This window comes from Nicotiana sylvestris, chromosome 6 (assembly GCF_000393655.2).
Source record: "Nicotiana sylvestris chromosome 6, ASM39365v2, whole genome shotgun sequence".
NCBI lineage: Eukaryota > Viridiplantae > Streptophyta > Magnoliopsida > Solanales > Solanaceae > Nicotiana > Nicotiana sylvestris.
This window is the reverse complement of record NC_091062.1, coordinates 95041405-95066290: the sequence shown is the minus strand read 5'-3', so window position 1 is coordinate 95066290 and position 24886 is coordinate 95041405. Positions and strand designations below refer to the sequence as shown.

The 24886-nt window shown below is 39.8% G+C and overlaps 1 protein-coding gene across 1 annotated transcript; it reads left to right on the top strand.

Moving 5' to 3' along the window:
- Positions 1-908: 908 nt before the first annotated feature.
- LOC104222874 (transcription factor PRE3-like) lies at positions 909-2273 on the top strand. Its single transcript, XM_009774197.2, has 2 exons — positions 909-1235; positions 2007-2273. The coding sequence occupies exons 1-2, from the start codon at positions 1110-1112 to the stop codon at positions 2154-2156; spliced, it is 276 nt and encodes a 91-aa protein (XP_009772499.1). The 5' UTR covers positions 909-1109; the 3' UTR covers positions 2157-2273.
- The last annotated feature ends 22613 nt before the right edge of the window (positions 2274-24886 follow it).

Genomic DNA, 24886 nt, shown 5'->3' with positions numbered 1-24886 from the left:
TAGAAATGGCAATATCAGAATGTGGAAATTGCATTTGGTCAGTTTATAGAGCAAAAGAGAGCTCTTGAACTAATAGTAGTAAACTACTTGATCTGTCAAGTAGATACTGAAGATCAGATATGCATGGATTCATCTCATCATGAGTGACCTCACAACGCCAATATAAAAAACATGTAAAAACAACGATATATAGATAAACAAAAAGCCCAGTTAAGAGGGTCGGTGATGAGTAACGCTTATTTTTGCCTTCTGGGGTTTCTACGTGTCGCCTGTTGTATTTCCCATTTGAGGAAAGAACATGTTTGCATGAAATATGAATCTTGACCAGTCCATCCCCCCTCCTCTCTCCTTTCCTTCTGAGCTCAGAGAACGGGAAAAACATTTTTGCTTCTGGTGTTTATAGCAATGATTAAATAAGTAAGCTTCTGGAAAAACATATTTATGTAAATATCAAGGTAATAGTAAGTTTTTTCTTGAGAAAACTGCTAGCTCCTTATGTCATGAAAATTACTATTTCCTTAATTACTCATAGAGGAGATCGAGCTAGTGAGTTTCTTTGCTGATATCATGAATTAGTTTCATATTTCTAAAAATTACTCAAGAGTAGTACGTAGATGTAATAAAATAACATGGTATTACGTGTATTTTCTGACACATTCACGTACACTTACACACATTAAGAGAGAGCAATAGAACGCCGCAACCACGCCAACCCCTCGGAGTCGGGATGGATGCATAGAAATTGCTAGCTTAGCTAATTGTTCATAAAATCCAACTTTAGCTCAACCACAGAAAAAAAAGGAAAAAGAAAAAGAAATTAACAGTAAGAAGAAAAATAGCTAGCTATATAGAAGGGCAGATCTCTAGAAAATTGATTCTTCTCTCTCTCTCCCAAAACCCTATTTAAAGACAAGCTAAGCGCACTCATTTCTTCAGTGCACTTGTCTACTCTTTTTATGCACCATTTTGACACTCTCCATAACTTCTTCTCTGATTTTATTCCACATTGCACACACTTTATCAATCACCTCTGATTTGTTCATACAGATTTTAACTGCTTCTTGTTTCTTATTTCGAGACATATATTGAACAAGCTAAGTATTTGAAATATGTCTAGCAGAAGGTCAAGATCAAGACATTCAGGAGGTTCAAGAATAAGTGAGGACCAAATCAATGATCTTGTTTCAAAGTTGCAACAGGTTCTTCCTGAGCTCCAGAATAGGTCCTCTGACAAGGTAATTTAATTTAAGTTATTGTAGGTCTAATTTCTTATGTACTCAAATAATTAATCCACAAATGCTCACCTCCACCGCCATCTAAAACCCTTGCGGCTGCTTGCCCTTAGAAGGTGACTCAGGGTTTTCACCAGGAGGATTCAAGAAACTTATAACAAAGTGATGGTTCTAATGGAGCTTGCACATAAGACCTTGCACAAATTTTCATCAATTTCTTAAGCATTTGCTCTTGAAACATTCTTGCGTCAATAAAATTCAATAAGTAATAGTACTAATTTAAGATGTAATTTACCTATCTAAACAATAAAATTTTAGGATATGTTCAGGGGATACTGTATACTGAACTCCTTGTAACAATGTAGGTCCACCCCACCCACCCTCCTTCTAACCTTTTTTTTGGCACAATATAATGAGGGAACAAACTCTAAAATAAGCGGAGGCATCTGTTATTTGTGATTGAAAAAAAATGAAAGTAATCATTGAAAAGATATGTGTAAGAAGTAATCTTTATTTCTTGTGATTTCCTCTTGAAATTAGTAAAATTCATTAATGTGTAGTGGTTCGTGAGATTTTATTGGTTTTATAATAATCTTGGGTTTGGAACATTGGATCCCAAATACAAATAAGATCTTATAGGAAATTCCTACATATCATTTTTTTTGTTACTTGATTTGTTGAACTTACTAAACTTAATTTTCTGATCTGAGTAATATATTTATTTGTTTAAAACATAGAGTTATAATATACTTATTTTGGCTTAATTTGGTGCAGGTTTCAGCAGCTAGAGTCTTGCAAGAGACATGCAACTACATAAGAAGCCTACACAGAGAAGTTGATGATCTGAGTGACAGATTATCTGAACTCTTGGAAACTTCAGACACTACCCAAGCAGCTCTAATTAGAAGCCTACTTATGCAATAGTCTCCTGTTGCTATTTTATTTTTATTTATGCAGTTACCATTTTGTTTTGGGGGTTCTCCTCAGACTTTCTCTTTAACTGTTGACTGCTAGAAAATGAGAATCCCGTTATGTTTCTGACTTGAACTTCTCAGAGTTTTTGACTTTGTAAAGTTCACTCTTATATTATATTTTGAACATCTTTAGTAGCATTCACATGTGTGACTATTGGAATAATAACGAGAAAAGCACCCTACTTATGATAAAGTACCAGAAGTCCGTCTGTAGTTTTTTATTTTATTTTATTTTTAACTTTTTTTTGGTCAAAAACAAAACTTGTTTCAACCAAATGTATCATTATATACAAATTAACTCTAAAAAGTAACCTCTTAACGACAATTGAAGATAACACAATTGAAGAGGTTCAACACATCACCTTTTAGGAAGGGTACCTTTTAACTCTCATCATTTAGCCCTTTGTCTGAAGTTAAATCGGGGGTAAATTTGACAAATAGTCATATAATTCAAATTTTTTATCACCTAAATCATATAACTACATTTTCTAACTTAAAAATCACGAGACTATTGCCTACTCACACAAAAATCACAATTGCCGAAAAGTACAAATAATCTTTTACTCCATATTTATTATTTATTATCTAATAAATATTGACGCAATTAAAAAAGGACTGACCTAATCCGACCCGACCTAATTAAAAGAGGATTGACCTAACCCAATTTAAAAGAGGGTTCAATATTTGTCACTTTAAAACGGACCCGGTCATGATGGCGCCTATCATAAAACTAGGCCAACCGACACAAACCCCAAATCCAACCAAACCATTATAATAAGTCATTTAAATACATTAATAAGCTAAAATCCCATAGTATAAGGTAGGATAAAACAGTGTGGAAACAAAATACAGCCCGACATCGGGGTGTCACTATTCATGAGCAACTACAACTCGTCTAGAAATATGAAAAAGACAACATAGTCTGAACCAAAACTAATACAAAACGGAATAAAGATAGGAAGACGCACGGGGCTGTGAATGCCAAGCAGCTACCTAGTCAACTCTAAAAGCCTGTTGGAAGACAAATCAGCACTCGCTAGCGTGACCTGAGACTCCTAGATCTGCACACAGGGTGCAGGGAGTAATGTGAGTACGCCAACTCAGTAAGTAATAAAAATAAAGGCAGTTGAGCAGTAAGAAAACTCGTAAACCACAGTATAACGCTATAGCAAAACAGTATAATTCCAGAACAAAACAGTAAAGCGGTAAGACTCGTAAAAACATCTCAGTTTAGTAAAAACCTTTTAAAACATCTATCAACAGTTCAAACGAGTGATAAAAACAGTGAGAAAAAGGATAGAAACGTAGACAGCCCCTCGGGCAAAACATATACCACAACCGCCCCTCGGGAACAATATCAGTAGAACCAGCCCCTCGGGCTACCTCACAATCACTCGTATCTGCCCCTCGAGCAATAACATGAAGCAACAACGATTCCTCGGGCAATATCACATCTCACACGGGGTACCCGTGCTCACTAGGGGTGTGCAAACTCCGGAGGGACTCCTACAACCCAAGTGCTATAACAAGCCATCTCGTGGCATAATCAAATTGGCCCTTGGCCTCATAACAAGCCACCTCGTGGCGTAACAAATCAGGCCCTAGGCCTCAAAATCATGAATCAGTACAACACTGTTGCAGCGTGCAACCCGATCCCATAATGTCCTCACAACACAGGCCCTCGGCCTCACTTAGTTAGAAATCTCTCAAGCCACTCGGGCAACAGTAAACATGATGCTCAACTTAAAATATCATTTAAAATATCAAACGGAGTAAATATGACTAAATTATGAAAACAATATAATACAACATGATTGAGTACCAATATGAAGTTAAAATAGTGAGGAATAGTAGTAAACATCCTCTAAGGGGCTAAAACAGTTGGCACGAGGCCCAAATATGACATTCAACCCAAAACATGATAATACTTTCCAAAACACAATGATATCAAAGAGTTTTCAATCAAATACACGACTTTACAGTCATACAGGACAAACTAAATCACAATCCCCAACGGTGCACGACCCCACGCTCGTCATTTAGTGTGTGCGTCACCTCAAAGTAACACAACAATGTGAAATCTGAGGTTTCATGCCCTCAGGACAACATTTAGAATCATTACTTACCTCAATCCGGTCCAAACTCTAGCCCATGATGCCTTTGCCTCTCGACTCGGTCTCTGGATGCTCCAAATCTAACCAAAAATAGTATCATACCATCAAAATATGCTAAGGGAACAAAGCCCACTTGAAAATAACCAATTTACATAAAAATTCCGAAATTGGCCAAACCCAACCCCCAGGCCCACGTCTCAGATTCTGATAAAAATCACAAAACCGGAATCCTTACACTCTCACGAGTTCATACATATCAAATACATCAAAATTCGACCATAAACGACCCCTCAAATCCTCAAATCAAAGTCTCCAATTTCAAGCCCTAACTCCCCAATTTTAGGCTTCAAATCCCACTGATTTCATGTTTAAACAAGAATCAACATAGGATCGAGTTTTAGGTTCAATAATCTTATCTCAAAGAAGTTCTCTTGAATTCCCTCTTCAATCTCCCTCAATAAGCTCCAAAACCGACTCAAAAATGGTGAACTATGGCCAAAAATCGCGAAAATGGCCTTTTAAACATTCTGCCCAACGCTTTAAATTCCTTAATCGCGATCGCGAAGCACAAATCTGACTGCCCTCATTTTAACCCTACCCGATCGCATAAAACTCCACGCAATAGCGTATTACTGCCTTGGCTACCTTCCGCGATCGCGGCCTCGCCCACGCGATCACATAGAACAACCCTATGCTCTTCTCACCAGCTCATCCGTTCTATGCGAACGCGACCCTGGTCACGCGTTCGCGAACAACAATTTCACAGCCTACCGCGATCGCGCCCTGACCTTTACGATCGCATTGAACAAATTCCACCTCTTCCACACAAAGCCCACGCGATCGCAGACCCTTCTACGCGATCGCAATGAACAAATGTTTGCAACAAACCTGAAGGAAAATCTGCAACTTTTCAAACATGAATTTGATCCGTTTAACCACCCGAAACTCATCCGAGGCCCTCGGGGCCCCAACCAAACATGCCAGCATATCCCATAACATCATTCAAACTTGTTCCAATCTTTGGAACACTCAAAACAAAATCAAAACACCAAATCATCATCGGATTTAAGCCTAAGAAATTCCAAAACTTCCAAATTCCGCTTTCGATCAAAAAGTCTATCAAACCTTGTCCGAATGACCTGAAATTTTGCACACACATCAAAAATGACACAACAAACCTACTTCAACTTTCGGAATTCCATTCCGATCCCTATATCAAAATCTCCCCTATCAACCAGAAAACGCCAAAATTCTAATTTCGCCAATTCAAGCCTAAATCTACCATGGACCTCCAAAACACATTCCGATCACACTCCTAAGTACCAAATCACTTCGAGAAGCTATCAAAATCATAAAAATCAAATTCCGAGATCATTTTCTTACAAGTCAACTTACGGTTGACTTTTCCAAGTAAAAGGCCAACTTAAGAGACTAAGTGTCTCATTTCTCTACAAAACCTCTCCGAACCCAAACTGACTAACGCGATACTACATAATACAGCTGAACAAGACATAAAGAAGCAGAAATGGGAGAAACAGAGCGGTAACTCATGAAAGGACCGACCGGGTCATTACAATATTAAAGTTGCCCTTTGCGATATTAATTACTGGGATTTTTTCTATATATATATATATATATATATATATATATATATATATATAAAAGTAGGATAATATTTACCAGATTAACTAGGTTTTCTTATTTACAAAAGGTAACTAAATTTTATTATGAACATGTATAAGTCTAGTAAAAAGCTACAATTTAAATACAACTTAATATAATTTTTTGTTTTATAGAATTCGATTAAAAGTTACACTTTACATACAACTTATATACAACCTTTTTTTTGGTGAAAATAAATTTTTTTGTTGATCATCATAACCCAACTTACAATGTAACTTCAAAACAAAACAAAACAAAATAGAGAAACATCAGCCCCTACAATTAATCTTCTCCTACATGCCTATTCTTGCTATCTGTATAATTCTTCTATCCATTCTATAGCCTTATAGTGTTGTCCTCTATTTACACTTTCAATTGCTCTATATTTAAAATCTTGCTTCAACTGTTTTATCATCTCCTATGGATAGAGAACCTTTAGTTGCTATAGCGCTTCATTCCTAGCCTTCCAGATTCCACAGACAAGTGCTGCTAGTACAACTATCATAAAAGATCTATTAAGTCGTCCTTTCACATTTCTCGTGATTCTTCTCCACATGCCTTGCGTCTATGTGTTTCTCACACGAATTTTCAACCACTAGAGGACTTCAGTTAGGCATATCTTAGAGAATTGACATTCAAACATTAGGTGATCTACTGACTCAGGTAATCTCCCACATAAGAGGCATGTTGTATCTTGGCATATTCCCATTCTCTTCAGCCTCTCTCTTGTCTGTAGTTTCATGTGCATAGCCAACCAACATATGATGCTATGTTTGGGTACATTCATATTGTTCCACACCCATCTACTCTCAGACCATCTTGGTGCAATCCTTTTAAGCCAACTACAACCCCCACCAACTGTGTATTTGCCATTACAAGTTAGCCATCCATTCGAAATATACCCAGTCCCTAACTTATCTCTCATTATGCAGATTATTTTTTCAATGCCAACAACAGTCTTAGGGCTGTCTATATTCCCATCATTCCCTCTAATTTAAGTACACATGATCAACCCATCTTACCCACAAGTTGTCTGCTCTTTGCTATATCTTGTACATATTTCTCAATTGTAGCCTCATTCTATTTTACACAGTCTCTGATCCCCAATCCTCATTCCTTTATATGTCTGGTAACCATATGATCCCATGTCACTAGAGGTTTTCTATTTGTTTCTACTCCTATCCCAAAGAAAATTCCTGTAGATTGTTGTAATTCTCTTCAACACCAGTTTTGGAAGAATGAAGATTGATGCCTAGTATGTATGCACATGCATGAGTACTGAGTTAATAAGTTGCACCCTACCTGCATAAGATAAGTTTCTTGTCCCCCATCATTTGATTCTACTAGTTATTTTTTATACTAATGAATCACAGTTTATTGTTGATATCTTTTTTGCTAATATTGGGACTCCTAGGTATCTAAATGGAACTGTCCCTTTCTTGTACCATATTAATTCACACACGTCTTCTAGGCATGACTCCTCCATGTTAGCATTGAAGATATTAGACTTGGCAGCATTAGTGTGTAGTCATGATGAGTGAGAGAAAGTTTTCAGGCCCCTAAGCATCAATAATAATGAGTGAAAATCCCCTCTGCTGAAAAGCAGAACATTATCAACAAAATATAAGTGGTTGAGCTGCAAGCTTTTGCATTTTGTATGGTAGTGGAATCCTTCCTGATTAGCATGCTTCTTTGTGACCCCGACACTGTTGTAGTGGAACCCCGACACTGTTACATAATGTGCTGCACAACATCATATAAATTATCTTGTAGACTGTGTTGTAGTAGGCTATTGGTCTGTAATCACTTACTGACTCTGCATAGTTACTTTTTGGTATGAGAGTGATGATTATGTTGTTCATTATCTTCAACATCTTACTATTGTCAAAAAAATTCATCACTGCAGCACATACATCTTTTCCTACTATCTCCCAGCTGTCTTTAAAAAATTGACATCCATATCCATCAGGACTTGGGATTTATCTCCTGGAATTGCCCATAATGCTTGTTTAACATCCTTTTCTGTGAAGTCTGCCTCCAGCATGCTTCTTTGTGACCCCGACACTGTTGCTCCAGGTTGCTATTGATATGAACTCTTTGTGTAGGTTTTGTTCCTAACAGCTTTTTGTAATAGTCGAGGGAAGCTATTGCAATCTCTTCCATTTCTATTTTTGTTTCTCTCATGTCATTCTTGATTGTGAACACTCTTGTTGTATTCCTTCTGCTCTTTATGTAATTGTGGAAGTATTTTGTATGGTTGGTCATGTCTCTGAAGCCATTGTGCTTTAATCTTTTGTTGTAAGAATAATTCCCTTGCCTTGTTCCACCTCCTACAGTCTTGAAATAGTTTGTTTTCCTCCCCTAACAGTGCCAAGTTTTGTGGATCTTGTTGTATATTGCTTTGACATGCTGTCAGATGTCTCACTGCTTCTTCTGCTTTCATTTCAACATTGCTAAATCTTGTTCTATTTAACACTTGCAGGCCTTTTTTAAGATTATTCAACTTACCAACTAACTTGAACAATTTTGTGCCTGGTAAGGATGTAGTCCAGTTGCTCTTCACCTTCTACTTGTACTTGGGGACTAATTTTCACACATTAAAGTACTTGAATGATCTTGTATTACTCTAGCTTCCTTTCTCCCATTTTATAATTGTAGGACAGTAGTCATACAATCCCTCATTCATAAAGTGAACCTCTGAAGCTGGCAGTTGGGCAAGCCAATCCATATTGGTCAACACTCTATCAATCATGCTATGCACTCTATCATCCCTTTTTTGCTTGTTATTCTATGTGTAGAAGACCCCCGATGATTTCAATTCCTACAAGTCAATTGATCTACACATTTCTGAATTCCCTCATATCTCTCACTGTGGCTGTACTTCCTATTCTCTCATTAGAATTGAGAATGCAGTTAAAATCTCCCATGATTGCCCATGCTCCTTGTATCTGGTTGTGTATATTTTCAATTTCCTTCCACAGTGATCTTCTAAGTGCCTGGTCATTGAATTCATACACCACAGTTGTAGAGAACTCTTTACCTATCCCTCTATGCTTTACTTCACAATGCATGGGTTGATCAGTGAATCTACCAATGTTAACATCATATATTCCCGGATTCCATAGTACCCAAATTCTCCCTCCAGGGTGATGAGACAAGTTAGTAATGACCACCAAATGTGTATATGATCCTCTAACTACTACTACTACGAGTCCTCCTGATAACTAGGTATTTTGATATATTTTATACTCTTTCTTGCTTAAGTTTTGATTAGAAATGTGTACAAAATTGTCCCAAAGGCTCACAAGTTGTGCTTGATTGCAGGTTTGATCAACAAGGTGACAAGATGTCAAAGATCAACTCAAAAGGAGTAAAACTTGCACAAGTATCAAGACAAGACAAAGCTCAGACAAAACAAGGCCAGTGCGTCCGCACACCATTCTATGTGGTCCGCACAAGTGAGGTTCAAAGAGTATGATATTTAGGCAAAAAGAGCAATGCGGCAGCAGTAGGTTTTGTGCGGTCCACACTGGGATCAATGCGGCCGCACTCGATTTAGTGCGGTCTGCAGTAAGAAGGATCAGAGAGTTGACAGTTCCAAGTTTCAAGCCAATGCGGTCCGCGCTCCATTTCATGCGGACCGCACTAGAAGCCTCCGCGGTCGCACTTTATTCTGTGTGGTCCGCATTACCTGAGTTTAGAGAGATGGATTTTTATGTCAAGAGCCTTAGTGCGGCCGCACTAGCCCCGCAGGGGTATTTTTGTCCAGATTTTTCAGCTTAGTATAAATAGCTTCTTTTCCATTTTTAGTTCATCAAATAGTTTTCTCTTCAGAGCTGCGCTCGTGACTTCATAGTTTTAGCTGTTTTGAGTAATTTTATCTACATTTCAACATTGAATCTTCTTGTTTCATTTAGTAATTAATTAATATGAGTTTTTCTTCATCTATTTCTTTGTTTTAACCTTTAATTATGAGTAGCTAGACCCATAAGCTAGGGTTGTGGCTCAACCCTAGTGTGGGTAATTGATGAGTCTTGTGTTCTCAGGCTAGATTGATTATGAGTGTTTGATATTTGAGCTAATTTCATGTTTAATTGCTGAATTGGTGGTTACAAACACTAGTTTGTGTTTAGTTGACTTTGGCTCTTCTTGAGAAAGAGAGCCTAAGTCTCTGAAATTGGTCCAACAAGGAATTGGGATGTACTCAAGAGATTGATAGCCCTAATTAAAGGCTTAAACCTTGAGAGAGTAATACCCAACTTGAACCTTGATTGCTTGTGCAAATTTGTATACCCAATTGGTCTTGAGAAAGTCAATTCGGGCAAAATCACTCGAACTATCAAGAGGTGTAGAATGGGTAAAATTGTGCAAGGGTTATATCATACTCCCCAAATATATCTATCATCCCTTAGACTCAAGTACCCATCAATTGACCACCTAGGCGAAAGTCACTACCCTAGTGCCTTTTTAACCATTTGAACAACCCATAATATTTCACTCTTAGCATATTCTAGTGTAATTTAACATTGTAATTTGATAAAAGTAGAAGTAAAACGAAAACCCAAAAATGGTTAGGAGTGTAATTTGGAACACATACACAACTCCTTTTTAGATAGACACCCGACTCCAACTTCTAGCTCCCTGTGGAAATCGATCCCGACCTTAATGGGGTAAAATCTGCTTCGACCCTCTTTCGCTACTCAATTGTAGTGCAGGGTAGGCTTCAATCACTTTTTGGCGCCATTGTCGGGGAGCTAACGGTTTTGTCTATCTATCTGAATAGTTTTGCGTATTGTTCTTCTTTCCTTCTTTGTTACTAATTTTGTTTGTGTTACAACTCAGGCACCAAATGGCAACGAACAACACCAATGACCCTCTTGGAAATGTGATTGCGGGGGAGGAGGTAGACGATGTGGGAGATGATGAGGTACCTCTTGTACCTCAAGGACAACGTAGAGGCAGCCAGGCTAATGCTAATGTTAATGACAATATCCCAGACCATCCTCCGCCACCTCCAAGAGTGGCTCCTAGAGTACTTCCGAACCAAGGCTATGCAAGTGCTATTGTCCCATCCCGAATCCGGGCGGACAATTTTCAAATAACCAATGTGATGTTGACCTTACTAGAGCAACGTGGGTATTTCACGGACGCTACAAATCAAAATGCTTACAAACATCTCAAGGGGTTCGTGGATACATGTTGGGAGAGCAAGCAAACTAATGTGTCTGAGGATGCTCTTAGGTTGAGACTCTTCCCATTCTCACTTAGAGGGAAGGCATTGGATTGGCTCGAGCAACTTCCCAACCATTCCATCACTACTTGGGATGAGTTGGCGGACAAGTTCATTGCAAAATTTTTCTCACCGAGGCATATGGCCGCATTGAGAGATGAGATCTTGGCATTCAAGCAAGAGCTCACGAAACCTTTGCATAAGATTTGGGAGCGTTATAGAACAATGGTGAACGAATGCCCCAACAATGATAGGACTGAGGCGATGATCCAACAAACCTTCTACCAAGGCATTAATACAACAAACCAATGCATAATGAACCAACTTGCTGGGGGCAACTTCATGAAGCTGTTGTATGATGAGGCTTGTGACATTCTTGACGAGATGGATGACACTTCTTTCGCTTGGCAAAGTAGAGCCAATGTGCCCCAGGGTGACCCTACGGTTATTCATTTACACAAGGAGTTACATGATCATGGGCAGGCTATAGCTGAGTTGATAACCACGATGAACCAACTAGCGAAGGAACAGTTGCAACAAGTTCAAAATCCTCGCCAAGTAAATGCCATGGAGGGTGTTAACATGCTTGTCAACAATAGAAGACAAAGAGGGCAATAGAACCAATGGAATTCGAAGCAATTTGATAATAATTGTGGTGGATTTCAAAATGATGGTTATGATGAACAAAGTGAAGAGGTGCAATACGTGAATAATTATCAAGGCTAAAGAGGCAATTCTTCCAACCAACAACAATGGAGACCCCAAGGCAATTGGAGCAATCAATAACAAGGCAATGGTAATTGGGGGAACAACAACTAAAACAACAACTGGGGCAATCAGAACAATAATCAAAACAACCAAGGAAATTGGAATAGTAATAACAACAATTGGGGTAGTAATAATAATCAAGGTGGATGGAACAATGAAAACCAGGAAAACCGGTGGCAAGGCTTTCAAAGGCCCCCAATGTACCAACAACCCAACAATCCACCTCCATTTCCATATCATGGTCCCAGTTCTTCTAGCAATGATATGGGTAGAATTGAAATGATGTTCGAACAAATGATGAAGAAGAATGTGGACTCGGATGCTCAGTTGGCTTCCCATAATACCTCTATCAGGAACTTGGAGATGCAGTTAGGCCAAATCTTACAGTCTTTAAATACTCACCCTAAGGGTGCGCTACCAAGTGATACGGTAGTGAACCTGAAGGGTGAGAACAATCATGTTATGGCGGTAATAACAAGAAGTGGGAGAAGCGGTGATGTGCATGCCTCCAAACAAAAGCAGATTGTGGATGATGACGTTGAGTTGCAAGAAGATGAAGTTCCTTTGGTGGTTGAAAATGTGACTGATGAAAATATGAATGAAGAAGTGAGGATTGATATTCAAGATGTCGAGGTGGAAACTCAAAATAATGTGAACTTGTTTAGGGAACACATAATAGACATGCTGGAGCCGGTTGTGACTAAATCCAAGGCTCCTTTGCCAAGGCCACCTCTGCCTTATCCTCAAAGGCTCGCAAAGCAGAAAAATAAAAATTAGTTTAAAAAGTTCATTGACATGATGAAGAGCTTATCCATCAATGTGCCTAATTGGTGGAGGCTCTTGAACAAATTATTGGGCATCCAAGGCCGACTTCCATGAGATTACAAATGGCATATAGAATGATGAAGAGACCATTGAGTATTATTGAGGATGTGCTTGTCCGGGTGGACAAATTTATCTTGTCAGCTGACTTTGTGATCTTGGATTGTAAGGTAGATTATGAAGTTCCTATCATTTGGGGAGACCTTTCCTTGCTACGGGGAAGACCTTAGTTGATGTGGACGCAGAGGAATTCACCTTTCGGGTGGGTGACGAGAAAGTGGTATTTCATGTGTGCAAATCAATGAAGCAGCCCAACACTACCGAGGTGTGCTTTTTTGTAGACCCGTTACAGCAGTGATAATTGATGACACCAGTGCAATGATCAATGTGGAGGACCCATTGGAGGCCATATTATTGAACCTTGATGTCAATGAGGATGCAAGCCGAGTGGAGTACGTGAATGCTTTACATGGAATGGGCTCTTATTCTTATGAGCCTAGGAAATTATCTTTGGACCACGAGAATAGAAAGACTCCACCAACAAAACCTTCAATTGAGGAGCCTCCTGTATTGGAGTTGAAACCACTGCCTCCACACCTCAGGTATGAGTTTTTAGGCTCAAATTCTACTTTGCCATTTATTCTTTCCTCTTGTCTTACTAACATGTAGGTTGATGCCGATGCCACATTGGTGGTACTTCAAAAGCAGAAAAAGGCAATTGGATGGACTTTAGCTGATATTCGAGGGATAAGCCCTACATTCTATATGCACAAGATTATTTGGAAGATGATGCAAAACCCTCCTTGCAGCATCAAAGGAGGTTGAACGAGGCAATGTAAAAAGTTGTGAAAAAGGAGGTGATCAAGTGGTTAGATGCCAGGGTTGTGTACCCCATCTTTGATAGCTCTTGGACTTCACCGGTGCAATGTGTACCGAAGAAGGGTGGCATGATCGTGGTTACAAATTCACAAAATGAGTTGATTCCTACAAGAACTGTTATCGGTTGGAGCGTATGCATAGACTACCGCAAGTTGAATAAAGTGACCTGCAAGGATCAATTTCCTTTGCTATTTCTTGATCAGATGTTAGATTTACTTACTGGGCATGCCTTCTACTATTTCTTGGATGGGTATTCTGGGTACAACCAAATCTTGATTGCTCCAGAAGATTAGAAGAAGACCACATTCACTTGTCCATATGACACCTTTGCTTTTTCTAGGATGCCTTTTGGATTATGTAATGCATCGGCTACATTTCAGCGGTGTATGATGGCCATTTTCACCAATATGGTGGAAGACATTTTGGAGGTATTTATGGACGACTTTAGTATTATGGGGGATTCATTTGATGAGTGCTTGAAAAATCTTGATAGGGTCTTGGCCCGTTGTGAAGAAACAAATCTTGTTCTCAATTGGGAGAATTGCCACTTTATGGTAGAAGAGGGCATAGTTCTTGGGCATAAAAATTTTAAAGCATGGTATTGAGGTAGACAAAGTAAAAATTGATATGATTTCAAGGCTCCCACCACCTACATCTGTCAAGGGAGTTCGAAGTTTTCTTGGGCATGCGGGGTTCTACCGGAGATTTATCAAGGACTTTTCGAAGGTAGTGAATCCCTTGTGCAAGTTGTTGGAAAAAGATGCTAAGTTCGTGTTTGATGAAAAATGTATGTAAGCCTTTGAAATTCTCAAGCATAAGTTGACCACCACTCCTATCATTACCACACCTAATTGGAGCTTGCCCTTTGAGCTCATGAGTGATGTGAATGATATTGTGGTTGGGGCGGTTTTGGGTCAAAGAGCGAACAAAATGTTTCATCCGGTGTACTATGCGAGCAAGACAATGAATGATGCTCGAGTGAACTACACGGTTTCGAGAAAGAACTTTTGGATATTGTTTTCACAATGGAAAAATTCCGGCTGTATCTTATGGGTGCTAAGGTTATTGTTCATACTGACCATGCCACACTCCAGTACTTGATGACGAAGAAGGATTCCAAATCTAGACTGATGCGATGGGTCTTGTTACTTCAAGAGTTTGATTTGGAGATTGTGGACCGGAAGGGTAGTGAGAACCAAGTGGCAGACCACTTGTCCTGCTTGGAGGAGGAGGGGAGGTCTCATGACGGCGTAGAGATTAATGATTCATTTCCTAACAAACAACTCCTTTCGGTGTCGATGAATGATATGCCATGGTTTGCCGATGTTGCTAATTTCCTTGTGACTGGTATAATCCCGTGTGAGCTCTCTTCTAACCAAAGGAAGAAGCTCAAGCGGGATAGTTTGGATTTCTATTGGAATGAGCCATACTTGTTCAAGATTTGCACGGATGGTGTGATCCGAAGGTGTGTCCCGGAGACAGAGCAATTGAGTATCTTGGAGGCTTGTCATTCCTCTCCCTGTGGTGGCCATCATGGCAGGGCGAGGACGGCCTCCAAAGTTCTTAGTTGTGGGTTTTATTGTCCAACTTTGTACAAAGATGCAAGTGAACTTGTGAATAGATATGATGAATGTCAAAGAGTGGGTGGAATTTCAAAGAAAGATGAGATGCCTATCAATACCATCCTTGAGTTTGATATTTTTGATGTATGGGGCATTGACTTTATGGGCCTGTTTGTTAGCTCATATGGGAACACATACATTCTTGTGGCGATGGACTATGTTTCAAAGTGGGTCGAAGCCGTGACTTTACCCAACAATGAGGCCTGAAGTGTTGTTGCATTTCTCAAGAAGAGCATCTTTACAAGGTTTGGTATTCCTCGTGCAATCATAAGTGATGGGGGGTCTCATTTTTGCAATAGAGCTTTTGACACTTTGCTTTCAAAGTATGGTGTCAATCACAAAGTTTCTACTCCCTATCATCCTCAAGCAAGTGGTCAAGTTGAAGTCTCCAACAAGGAAATCAAAAGTATATTGTCAAAGATGGTCAATGCAAATAAGACTGATTGGTCAAAGAAGTTGGATGACGCTCTATGGGCTTATATGACTACTTACAAGACTTCGATTGGTATGTCTCCGTATCGGTTGGTGTTTAGAAAAGCTTTCCATCTACCGGTCGTGTTAGAGCACAAGGCCATGTGGGATTTGAGGAAGCTAAATCTTGAATGGGATGTTGCAACTAATCTTCGTGTGGAGCAGCTTACTGAACTTGATGAATTTCGATTCCATGCCTACTTCAGTTTGTACTTGTACAAGGACAAGATGAAGTACCTTCATGATAAATATGCTCGCAACAAGGAGTTCAAAGTTGGTGATTTGATTCTCTTGTTCAACTCTAGGTTACGTCTGTTTCCGGGAAAGCTTAAATCAAAAATGGAGTGGACCTTTTGAAGCAGTGTGTGTGAACCCGTTTGGTGCTCTTGATTTAAAGAACAAAAATGGGGAAGTTTTAAGAGTGAATGGGCATAGGGTCAAGTACTACTTGGGGAAAATTGATGACAGCCACGTAGTGGCACTTCTTTATCTCAAATGATTTGATGGTAGCCTGCGTCGTGCCGCGACGTTAAATCAGGCGCTTCTTGGGAGGAAACCCATGTGTTTTTCTTCTTGTTTTTCTTTGATTTTCATGGTAGTATAGGATTTATTTTTGGACTGACTGGTTGTAAGATGCTATAGGATTGTGTTGATACAGTGCATGACATAGTGGAAAAAGTGTCAGGTCTCTGATGTTTTCAATGCGGACGCACTACATTTAGTGCGGACCGCACTGATGAAGGATGAAATGTCCAACTCTTTGAAGTTTGACACCACGACCGCATTACATTTTGTGCGGTTCGCGGTGGACCACTGCGGCTGCATGACATTTTGTGCGGACCGCAGTGAGTTCCTTTCTCAAACTTGAAGCATGCTATGTAGTGCGGACCGCAGTCCATTTTGTGCAGTGCGCACTGGGTTGGTAAGCTGGGCCCTAGGTCCTTTTCTATAAATAGGGCCTGAGGCCCTCCTTTTATACTTTTCGATATTTGAACTCTCAGAACTCTTAAAGCACTGTTCGTCACCCCTATTGCTCGTAATTAATTGCTTGGATTCATTAATTTTCATTTCATCTCACAACTGGTAACTTATCTTCTTTTTAATTGCTTTAATATTCTCCTCTACTTTTTGTTTTTCTTGTCTCTTATTCTAGTATTCCCGTATTTTCTTCAATTGGTTAGGTTAGGGTAATTAATTCTTCGATTAAAGTAGAATTAGGTGGTTAAAAATAATGGGCAATCACTTAGGAACCTTACTGAGGTGAAATATTGGACTTCAAAGCAAATGATTTTAAACCCTAAGTTAGTGCCGCAACTGGGCACTCAATGCGGACCGCAGTGGTTTTTGTGCGGTCAGCAATAACATTTTGTGCGGACCACATTGCTGAAAGTCCTAAAGCCTGATTTTTGACCACCGCGGCCGCATTGCATTTTGTGCGGTCCGCGGTGCCTCAATGCGGACCGCATTGCCTTTTTGTGCGGTTCGCATAACAATTTTTCAGAGAGTGGCTAGTCTGAATCCCACCTCTGTGTGGACCGCATTGACATTTTGTGCGGACCGTATTGGCCTCTGTGCGGCCGCACTCCATTTTGTATGGTCAGCACTGTGTGATTTCTGCAACTGTCTGCAACCTTTATTCTTTTGCAACTGTGAACTTAATTGAATCTACTGATACTAACAAAGCATACCTGAACCTGTTTGTAGACAATGGTGAAACAAAGAGGCAAGGGCTCTAAACAGCCAGGTAGAGGAGAATCCTCCCGGGGAGGGAAACAGAAAATGGTAAGATTGACTCTTCAAGCTCGGCAAAACATTAAAAACATGAGGAAGATGATTAAAGCTGCTGATAGGGCCATTGACATGTCTGGGAGTAAGCACGAGCCCTCCCGAGAGATATCTTCAGACTCAATCCCAGAGTACATCCCTGACTGGCCGGAGAGAAACAGACTAAGAGACATTCCTCCCACTCTCCCCACTGCCCAAGAGCTAGTAAATGTATCTTCTGGGTCGTCTGAGGGCTCAGCTGAAGGCGGTGGGTATGAATACTCCACCTCTCCCACAACTTTATTATCCAGAGAGGGTGCAATAGGAGAAGAGGTAGTAGGAGAAGGGGGTGAGCTCTAGGTTGGCGGGGTAGAACGAACTAGAAACCTGGAGGTGTGGCAAGACCGGTTTGTGAGCGAGGTAGCTTATCACAAATTTAGAGAATGGTGGGCGGTGAGGAAGTTGATCCTGGAGAGGAGCTTTGTTGATAGAGACTTATTACCTCACAATCCCAATGTGAGGAGGCAGTTTAGAGAGAGAGTTGGCTGGGAGTATTTCTTGAACAACTATGAGGATGCAAACAAACACCTGGTCAAGGAATTCTATACCAATGTTTCCCACATCAAAAGGGGACAAAAGTGACCAAGGTGCGAAATCTAAAGGTGCTTTTTGACGGGAAAACAATAAATGATTACCTCGGCTTTGATGAGGAGGATGAGGAACTGTATATGGAAAATATGGAATTGGGCGAGGATGTCCGTCCCTGGTTGGCACAGTATGTGGCAATCCCAGGTACCACCCCCGATTGGCTAAATGTGGGAGTGAAAATTTTGAGAAGAAGTCTGAATTTCGAAGCCAAGGGGTGGGAAACATTTGGGTATAGCAGACTGGACCCCACTACTCATGACAACTCCCTCCCTCTTCATCGGGCAGTTTTGGTGGCATCGATCATGGCGGGGTACCCGATTAATGTTGGGAAGGTAATGTCTCTGGTAATTACGTAGGTAATTAGTGAGGGTGATAGAAACTACCCCTTCCCCTGCTTCTTGAACATGTACTTCAGGGACCTCAAAGTTGAAAAGAGGCCATTTGATATAAAGGTAAAAGCGAAGGCCCCGTTCTCATGGTATAGTATGCAGGGTGATGGCAACCCAAAGAGCAAGAACTTCAAGGGAACAACTACTTCTCCAACTGGCCAGTCTGAAGAGCCAGTTGTGGTAGTGGCTCCTACTCAACATGCCTCCACTTTCGTAGACATTCCTCCTGGTCCATCCACTTCAGCAGATCCCGAGATACCCTCTTTCCGAGCCTACCCAGTGACTGCACACCGATTGAGCCAGGCTCTTCTCAGCATCAACAACTGGATGCAGACAGCTTCATCCAAGTTGTCTATCCTCACTACTACAGTGGAAAGCTCAGTCAGCACCTTTGTCTCTGCAGGTCTCGCAGTCTATCGAGGATGCCCTCAAGGAGATTTTGGCCAACTAAATGAAAATCCTTGACACCCAGAAAGTGCTTATAGATGCTGTTGATTCACACAGCAAGGCTCTCAAGGAGCTTGCTAAGGAGAACAAGAAGTTTAGGAAGACGCGGGCTTTCGAGGAGTCCGTAAAGGTGCTGAGGGTTGATGTTGACAGGATGAAGGCAGATCATCTGCCTTTGGACTTATTGCTACAAGATCCAGTACCAGCAGCTCATCCCCGGCCTGATCAGTCCCAGAGGCCTTTCAAGAGGAAGAGGACGATTCCCCGAGAAGACGATGCAGTCATCCAGTTGGCAGACCCACCGGAGACCTCCTCCAATCAGCCACAGGATGTACCTCAAGAGCCTGTCCAGGTGCAGGCCCAGGTCCTAGCAGTATAGCAGTAGGCCATAGGGAACCAGTCTAAGATTCCCGAGCATATTGAGAACCCAGGGACCACTCAGGAGCCCATACAGACAGACGGGCCATAGGGAGTCTCTATATCCTTTTCCCCTTTTTCTTTTTGGTGCTTATTTGGCTTAGTTGGCATTGGGACAATGCCAGCTTTCATTTGAGGGGGTAGGCCCTACTTTTATGGATTTGGATTACTGTAACATCTTTTATTTGTATATAATTTTAACATTTCGTTACATTTTGTGTACTTTTATTTTACTTTGGGTCTGTATATAAAGTTATGTTACATTGTGCATATTCATCCCATCTATTATATATTCGACAAATCTCCTCTTGTATATATTCATTTTACTTTTCGCAATTTTTCGTTCTTAGCTTCTTATTTATGTTCATAGCATCTTGTTTTGAAAGTTTGCAATAAGCCTTTGGTTTTCTTAATGCCACGGTTCTTTCCAAAGATAGAGTTTGTGTGAACCAGGTGGCTCTTCCCAATGATGGATGGCGTGACAACCTTCTTAAGGGTTTGAGTCTATTTTTCTTTTTGTTTTTAGTAGTTAGTGGTTAAGGGTGCCTCAAGCAAAGCTTCACTTGGGCCTACCACATTTGCCTTTGATCTTATGGTCAAAAATAAATTGTTGTGTTTAGGATGGTGAAAGTCGTGACTTTTGGACTCTTGTGTTGACCGATAATCATCAAGTGGTTTTTCGGGACCATTGTGTGCTCAAATCTTATCTAAGGTCGTTGTGGGCAACCGACTCTGTGTCTTTAGCAGTCTCTAGTTTGTATGGTGAGAAATTGCATTGCAAGTCCAAGTCCCGAGCCATTGGTCTAGAACTTGCCCTAAATGTTTGTTGAGGCGAAATCCTAAGTGAATTTTGATTTGAGACATGATTATAGGCTCTCCTTGGTCCAAATGATAGCTTGAACACTTCCATAACCTACCAATGATAAGATCTCTAGTCAACCCTTTTGAGCCTTAGACCTTTTTCCTTCAAAGAACCATGATACAAGCCTTACCCGTTCTAAAAAATACCCTTTCTTGGCACCTGATCTTTCCTTTAGCACATGGCAAAAGTATAAGTTCGGGGGGAGAGACGAGGATGACAACAAAGTGGTAAAAAGGTATAAAATGAAGAAAAGGAAAGGCAATGAAAAAGAAAGAAGCAAAAAAAATGCTCAAGGTAGAATTGAATAAAAAGGAATTCAAGAATAGCAAAGAATGAAAGGTGTGGAAAGTTGAGAAAGGAGAAAAGATTTGAAATGTATAAGAAAGAGTGACAGTGTGTCTCTCTAACCCCTTAGAAAGAAGTGAAACGACTCAAAGAGTCAAGGGAATGTGTGCCAAATGAAACAAAAAGAAGTGCTTAAGGGAAGATGGAACCTACTTAGACCAAATATTTCCTACCCTGAACCAAAAGCCTTCACCATGTCTCCATAAAAGCCCTATATGATCTTGAGTTGAACGTAGCTTACATTAGTGGTGACTCACATAAGGGGCAAGCATATGGTACTTAGAGCCGGACTTGTGACTTTTTCTTGAGAGAGATGAGTGAACTTCCATTGACCTCATTCTGAGTGCCACTATTCTAAAGGTGAGGTTTGCTTAGGGAGAGTTGAGGATGTGTGATTTTGGGTTCCATAATGGCCAAATTAATAGAAAGAGTTCTTTGATGTATTGAGTCAACTCTTGATGCTCTTGTGTCACACTTAATCCATGGTTTTTCAAAGAGTAAATGTTGTTAATGATTCATTTGTATTGAGGACAATTGTTAGTTCCAATTGATGCTAGATGAGGTTACTTTAGGACAGCTGAATTTTCTTGGATTTTCCCTTGAAGGGTGAGTCTTATTTTATTTGCTTGAGGACAAGCAAAAGCTTAAGTTTGGGGGAGTTGATAACTAGGGACTTTGATACATTTTATACTCTTTCTTGCTTAAGTTTTGATTAGAAATGTGTACAAAATAGTCCCAAAGGCTCATAAGTTGTGCTTGATTGCAGGTTTGATCAACAAGGTGACAAGATGTCAAAGATCAGCTCAAAAGGAGTGAAACTTGCACAAGTATCAAGACAAGACAAAGCTCAGACAAAACAAGGCCAGTGCGGCTGCACACCATTCTGTGCGGTCCGCACAAGTGAGGTTCAGAGAGTATGATATTCAGGCAAAAAGTGCAATGCGGCCGCAGTAGGTTTTGTGCGCTCCACACTGGGATCAATGTGGCCACACTTTATTTAGTGCGGTCCGCAGTAAGAAGGATCAGAGAGTTGCCAGTTCCGAGTTTCAAGCCAAATGCAGTCTGTGCTCCATTTCATGTGGACCGCACTAGAAGCCTCTGCGGTCGCACTTCATTCTGTGCGGTCCACATTGCCTGCGTTTAGAGAGATGGATTTTTATGTCAAGAGCCTTAGTGCGGCCGCACGTGATTTTGTGCGATCCGCACTAGCCCAGCAAGGGTATTTTTGTCCAGATTTTTTAGCTTAGTATAAATAGCTTTTTTCCCATTTTTAGGTCATCAGATAGTTTTCTCTTCAGAGCTACGCTTGTGACTTCATAGTTTTAGCTGTTTTGAGTAATTTTAGCTGCATTTCAACATTGAATCTTCTTGTTTCATTTAGTAATTAATTAATATGAGTTTTTATTCATCTATTTATTTGTTTTCTCCTCTAATATGAGTAGCTAAACCCATAAGCTAGGGTTGTGGCTCAACCCTAGTATGGGTAATTGATGGGTCTTGTGTTCTCAGGCTAGATTGATTATGGGTGTTTGATATTTGGGCTAATTTCATGTTTAATTGTTGAATTGGTGGTTGCAAACACTAGTTTGTGTTTAGTTGACTTTGGCTCTTCTTGAGAAAGAGAGCCTAAGTCTCTGAAATTGGTCCAACAAGGAATTAGGGCGTACTTAAGAGATTAATAACCCCAATTAAAGGGTTAAACCTCGAGAGAGTAATACCCGACTTGAACCTTGATTGCTTGTGCGAATTTGTATACCCAATTGGTCTTGAGAAAGTCAATTCGGGCAAAATCACTCGAACCACCGAGAGGTGTAGAGTGGGTAAAATCGTGCAAGGGTTATATCATACTCCCCAAATATGTCGATCATGCCTTAGACTCAAGTACCCGTCAATTGACCACCTAGGCGAAAGTCACTACCCTAGTTCCTTTTTAACCATTTGAACAACCTGTAATATTTCACTCTTAGCATATTCTAGTGTAATTTAACATTGTAGTTTGATAAAAGTAGAAGTAAAACGAAAATTCAAAAATGGTTAGAAGTGTAATTTGGAACACATACACAACTCCATCTTAGATAGACACTCGACTCCAACCTCTAGCTCCCTGTGAAAATCGATCCCGACCTTAATCGGGTAAAGCTACATCGACCCTCTCTCGCTACTCAATAGTAGTGCAGGGTAGACTTCGATCACCTCCCTAGGGTGAGAAGTGCTAGCTTGTTCAACTCTAATCTATGTATTATCTTGTGTTTTCGGATCATTTAAAGCACCAAATGTGCTCACTGTTGAGATTACTTGAATTCTAAGGTCCATCCCCTTTCACTATGACACTACTTTGTTCATTCACATTCCTATTTCTCTTCCCTCCGAATTGTTGCCATGCATATTGTTGTTGTATACCACGAACAACCCTAATATTTCCTTCTTGTTGTTTCTCTACTTCTTTTGGAGGAGCTACTATTTTTTTATGTTCCTCCTTATCTTGCTTTGGTTTCTTTGCCTCCCCCTTTTGTTGTTTTCTACATTCTTTTAACTAATATCCAAAGTTTTTGCATTTTGGACATAGTTTTGGTTTTCATTCATAGCGTATCTCTTGTTCCACTACTTTCCCATGTTCATTTTTAAACATTATCGTTGAAAGTTACTTCTGATTCAAAGAAATTTCTACCAACACTCTTGCAAAGGATAGCCTCTCCTTTTGTGTTGTTTCTCTATCAACTCTAAGTGATTTCCCTACTAATCCAGCTATCTTAGTCAATGCTCCTTTCCCCTATTTTTTTGATATCCAATCCTGTTAATCGGATCTACACTGGAATTTTATCCACCATCTCCTTTTTCATGTCTATCTCTGGCTTCCAAGGCTTGACTATCACAGGTTTTTTATCAAATATTTGAACTCCTTCTTCACAACTTTAAGTTTGAACTCAACACTGTGAAATCTAACTAGAAAGACTCCTCGATTTACCTGCGCTATCTTATCGATACCCAATTGTCCTCACATTCTCTTGAAGTATCCTTCCATCACTATTTGAGGCAAGTTCGATCCCAATATGTAACATATTACTGCTGAATTCTAGAATTCTATTTTTTCTTTTATATCTTCCATTTTTATTTTAACTTTATTGCTACTCTGTTCCTCATTACTCAGGTCAAAGCCCTCTGAATTTGGTATGATCCCCACTACTCTGCTCCATGAACTAGTTCTAGGGTTCGTATTTTGTGTCACCCCTCTTGTTCTGTTCTCTACTTCTTCCTCTTTTGCCATATCTGCCCACGGTGCTGTCGATTGAATTTGTGAGCTACTCCCTTGTTTATTATTCACCACTGGGGTTTGAATCAGAGTTGACGAAGCTGATGCCTCGTTCAGCCCTAGTGGAACAATTCCTTGAATAACATTCAGATTTCTAGTCTTCTTTGCATCGATTGATTGACAAATTCCTCTATTCCCCACTTGATTCATTGATACACTCTGATTTTGTGGCTCTCGCCCTCCCGTCTTAGATTTCCTTGCCATTTCAGTAGAAACTGAGAGGAAATCACATTTCTGCTTATATACAACTTGTGTGTGTATATATATATATATATATATATATATATATATATATATATATATATATATATATTTGGTATAGAATCCGATAAAAAATCTACCATTTACATATAACTTATATACAACTTGTACATAATTATGTTAGTTGTGAATAATTTTTATGTCCTAAGTACACCCGACATGCGAAATACATACAATCTATTAATATTTTCTTCTTCGCGTTTCAATCCAAAACCAACTCGAATCTTCACCAAATTTTCTCAAAATTGAAATATAAACTCTAAAATAAATTTTCAATGATTTGCAATAACATCAAATCCAAACAAAATAATAATTTCGCAAATTTGATTTTCGGATTCAATCTCCGAAACTTTTTAATAGTTGTCAATAAAGATATTGACATCTTCATGCAGAGATTTATCAGAGAAGTTAAAAAAATCCGGATTCAGGGATTGCTGATGATGATGTTACCCAGAACACATTCAAGACCAGCTACAAATCCTTTTGATTCTTGATGGTCGTTTACAATTTGTTTCCGAACAATGAATTAACTTTGATATTGCACAATTTGGTTTGGAAATCTATTTTGCTATTAAAAATCATAAAGAAATTTTAGCACCACGGAAGGTATGTTTCCCGTTTTCAATTTTATGATGAATATGTTTTAGGGAAATTACAAGTTATGTCAGC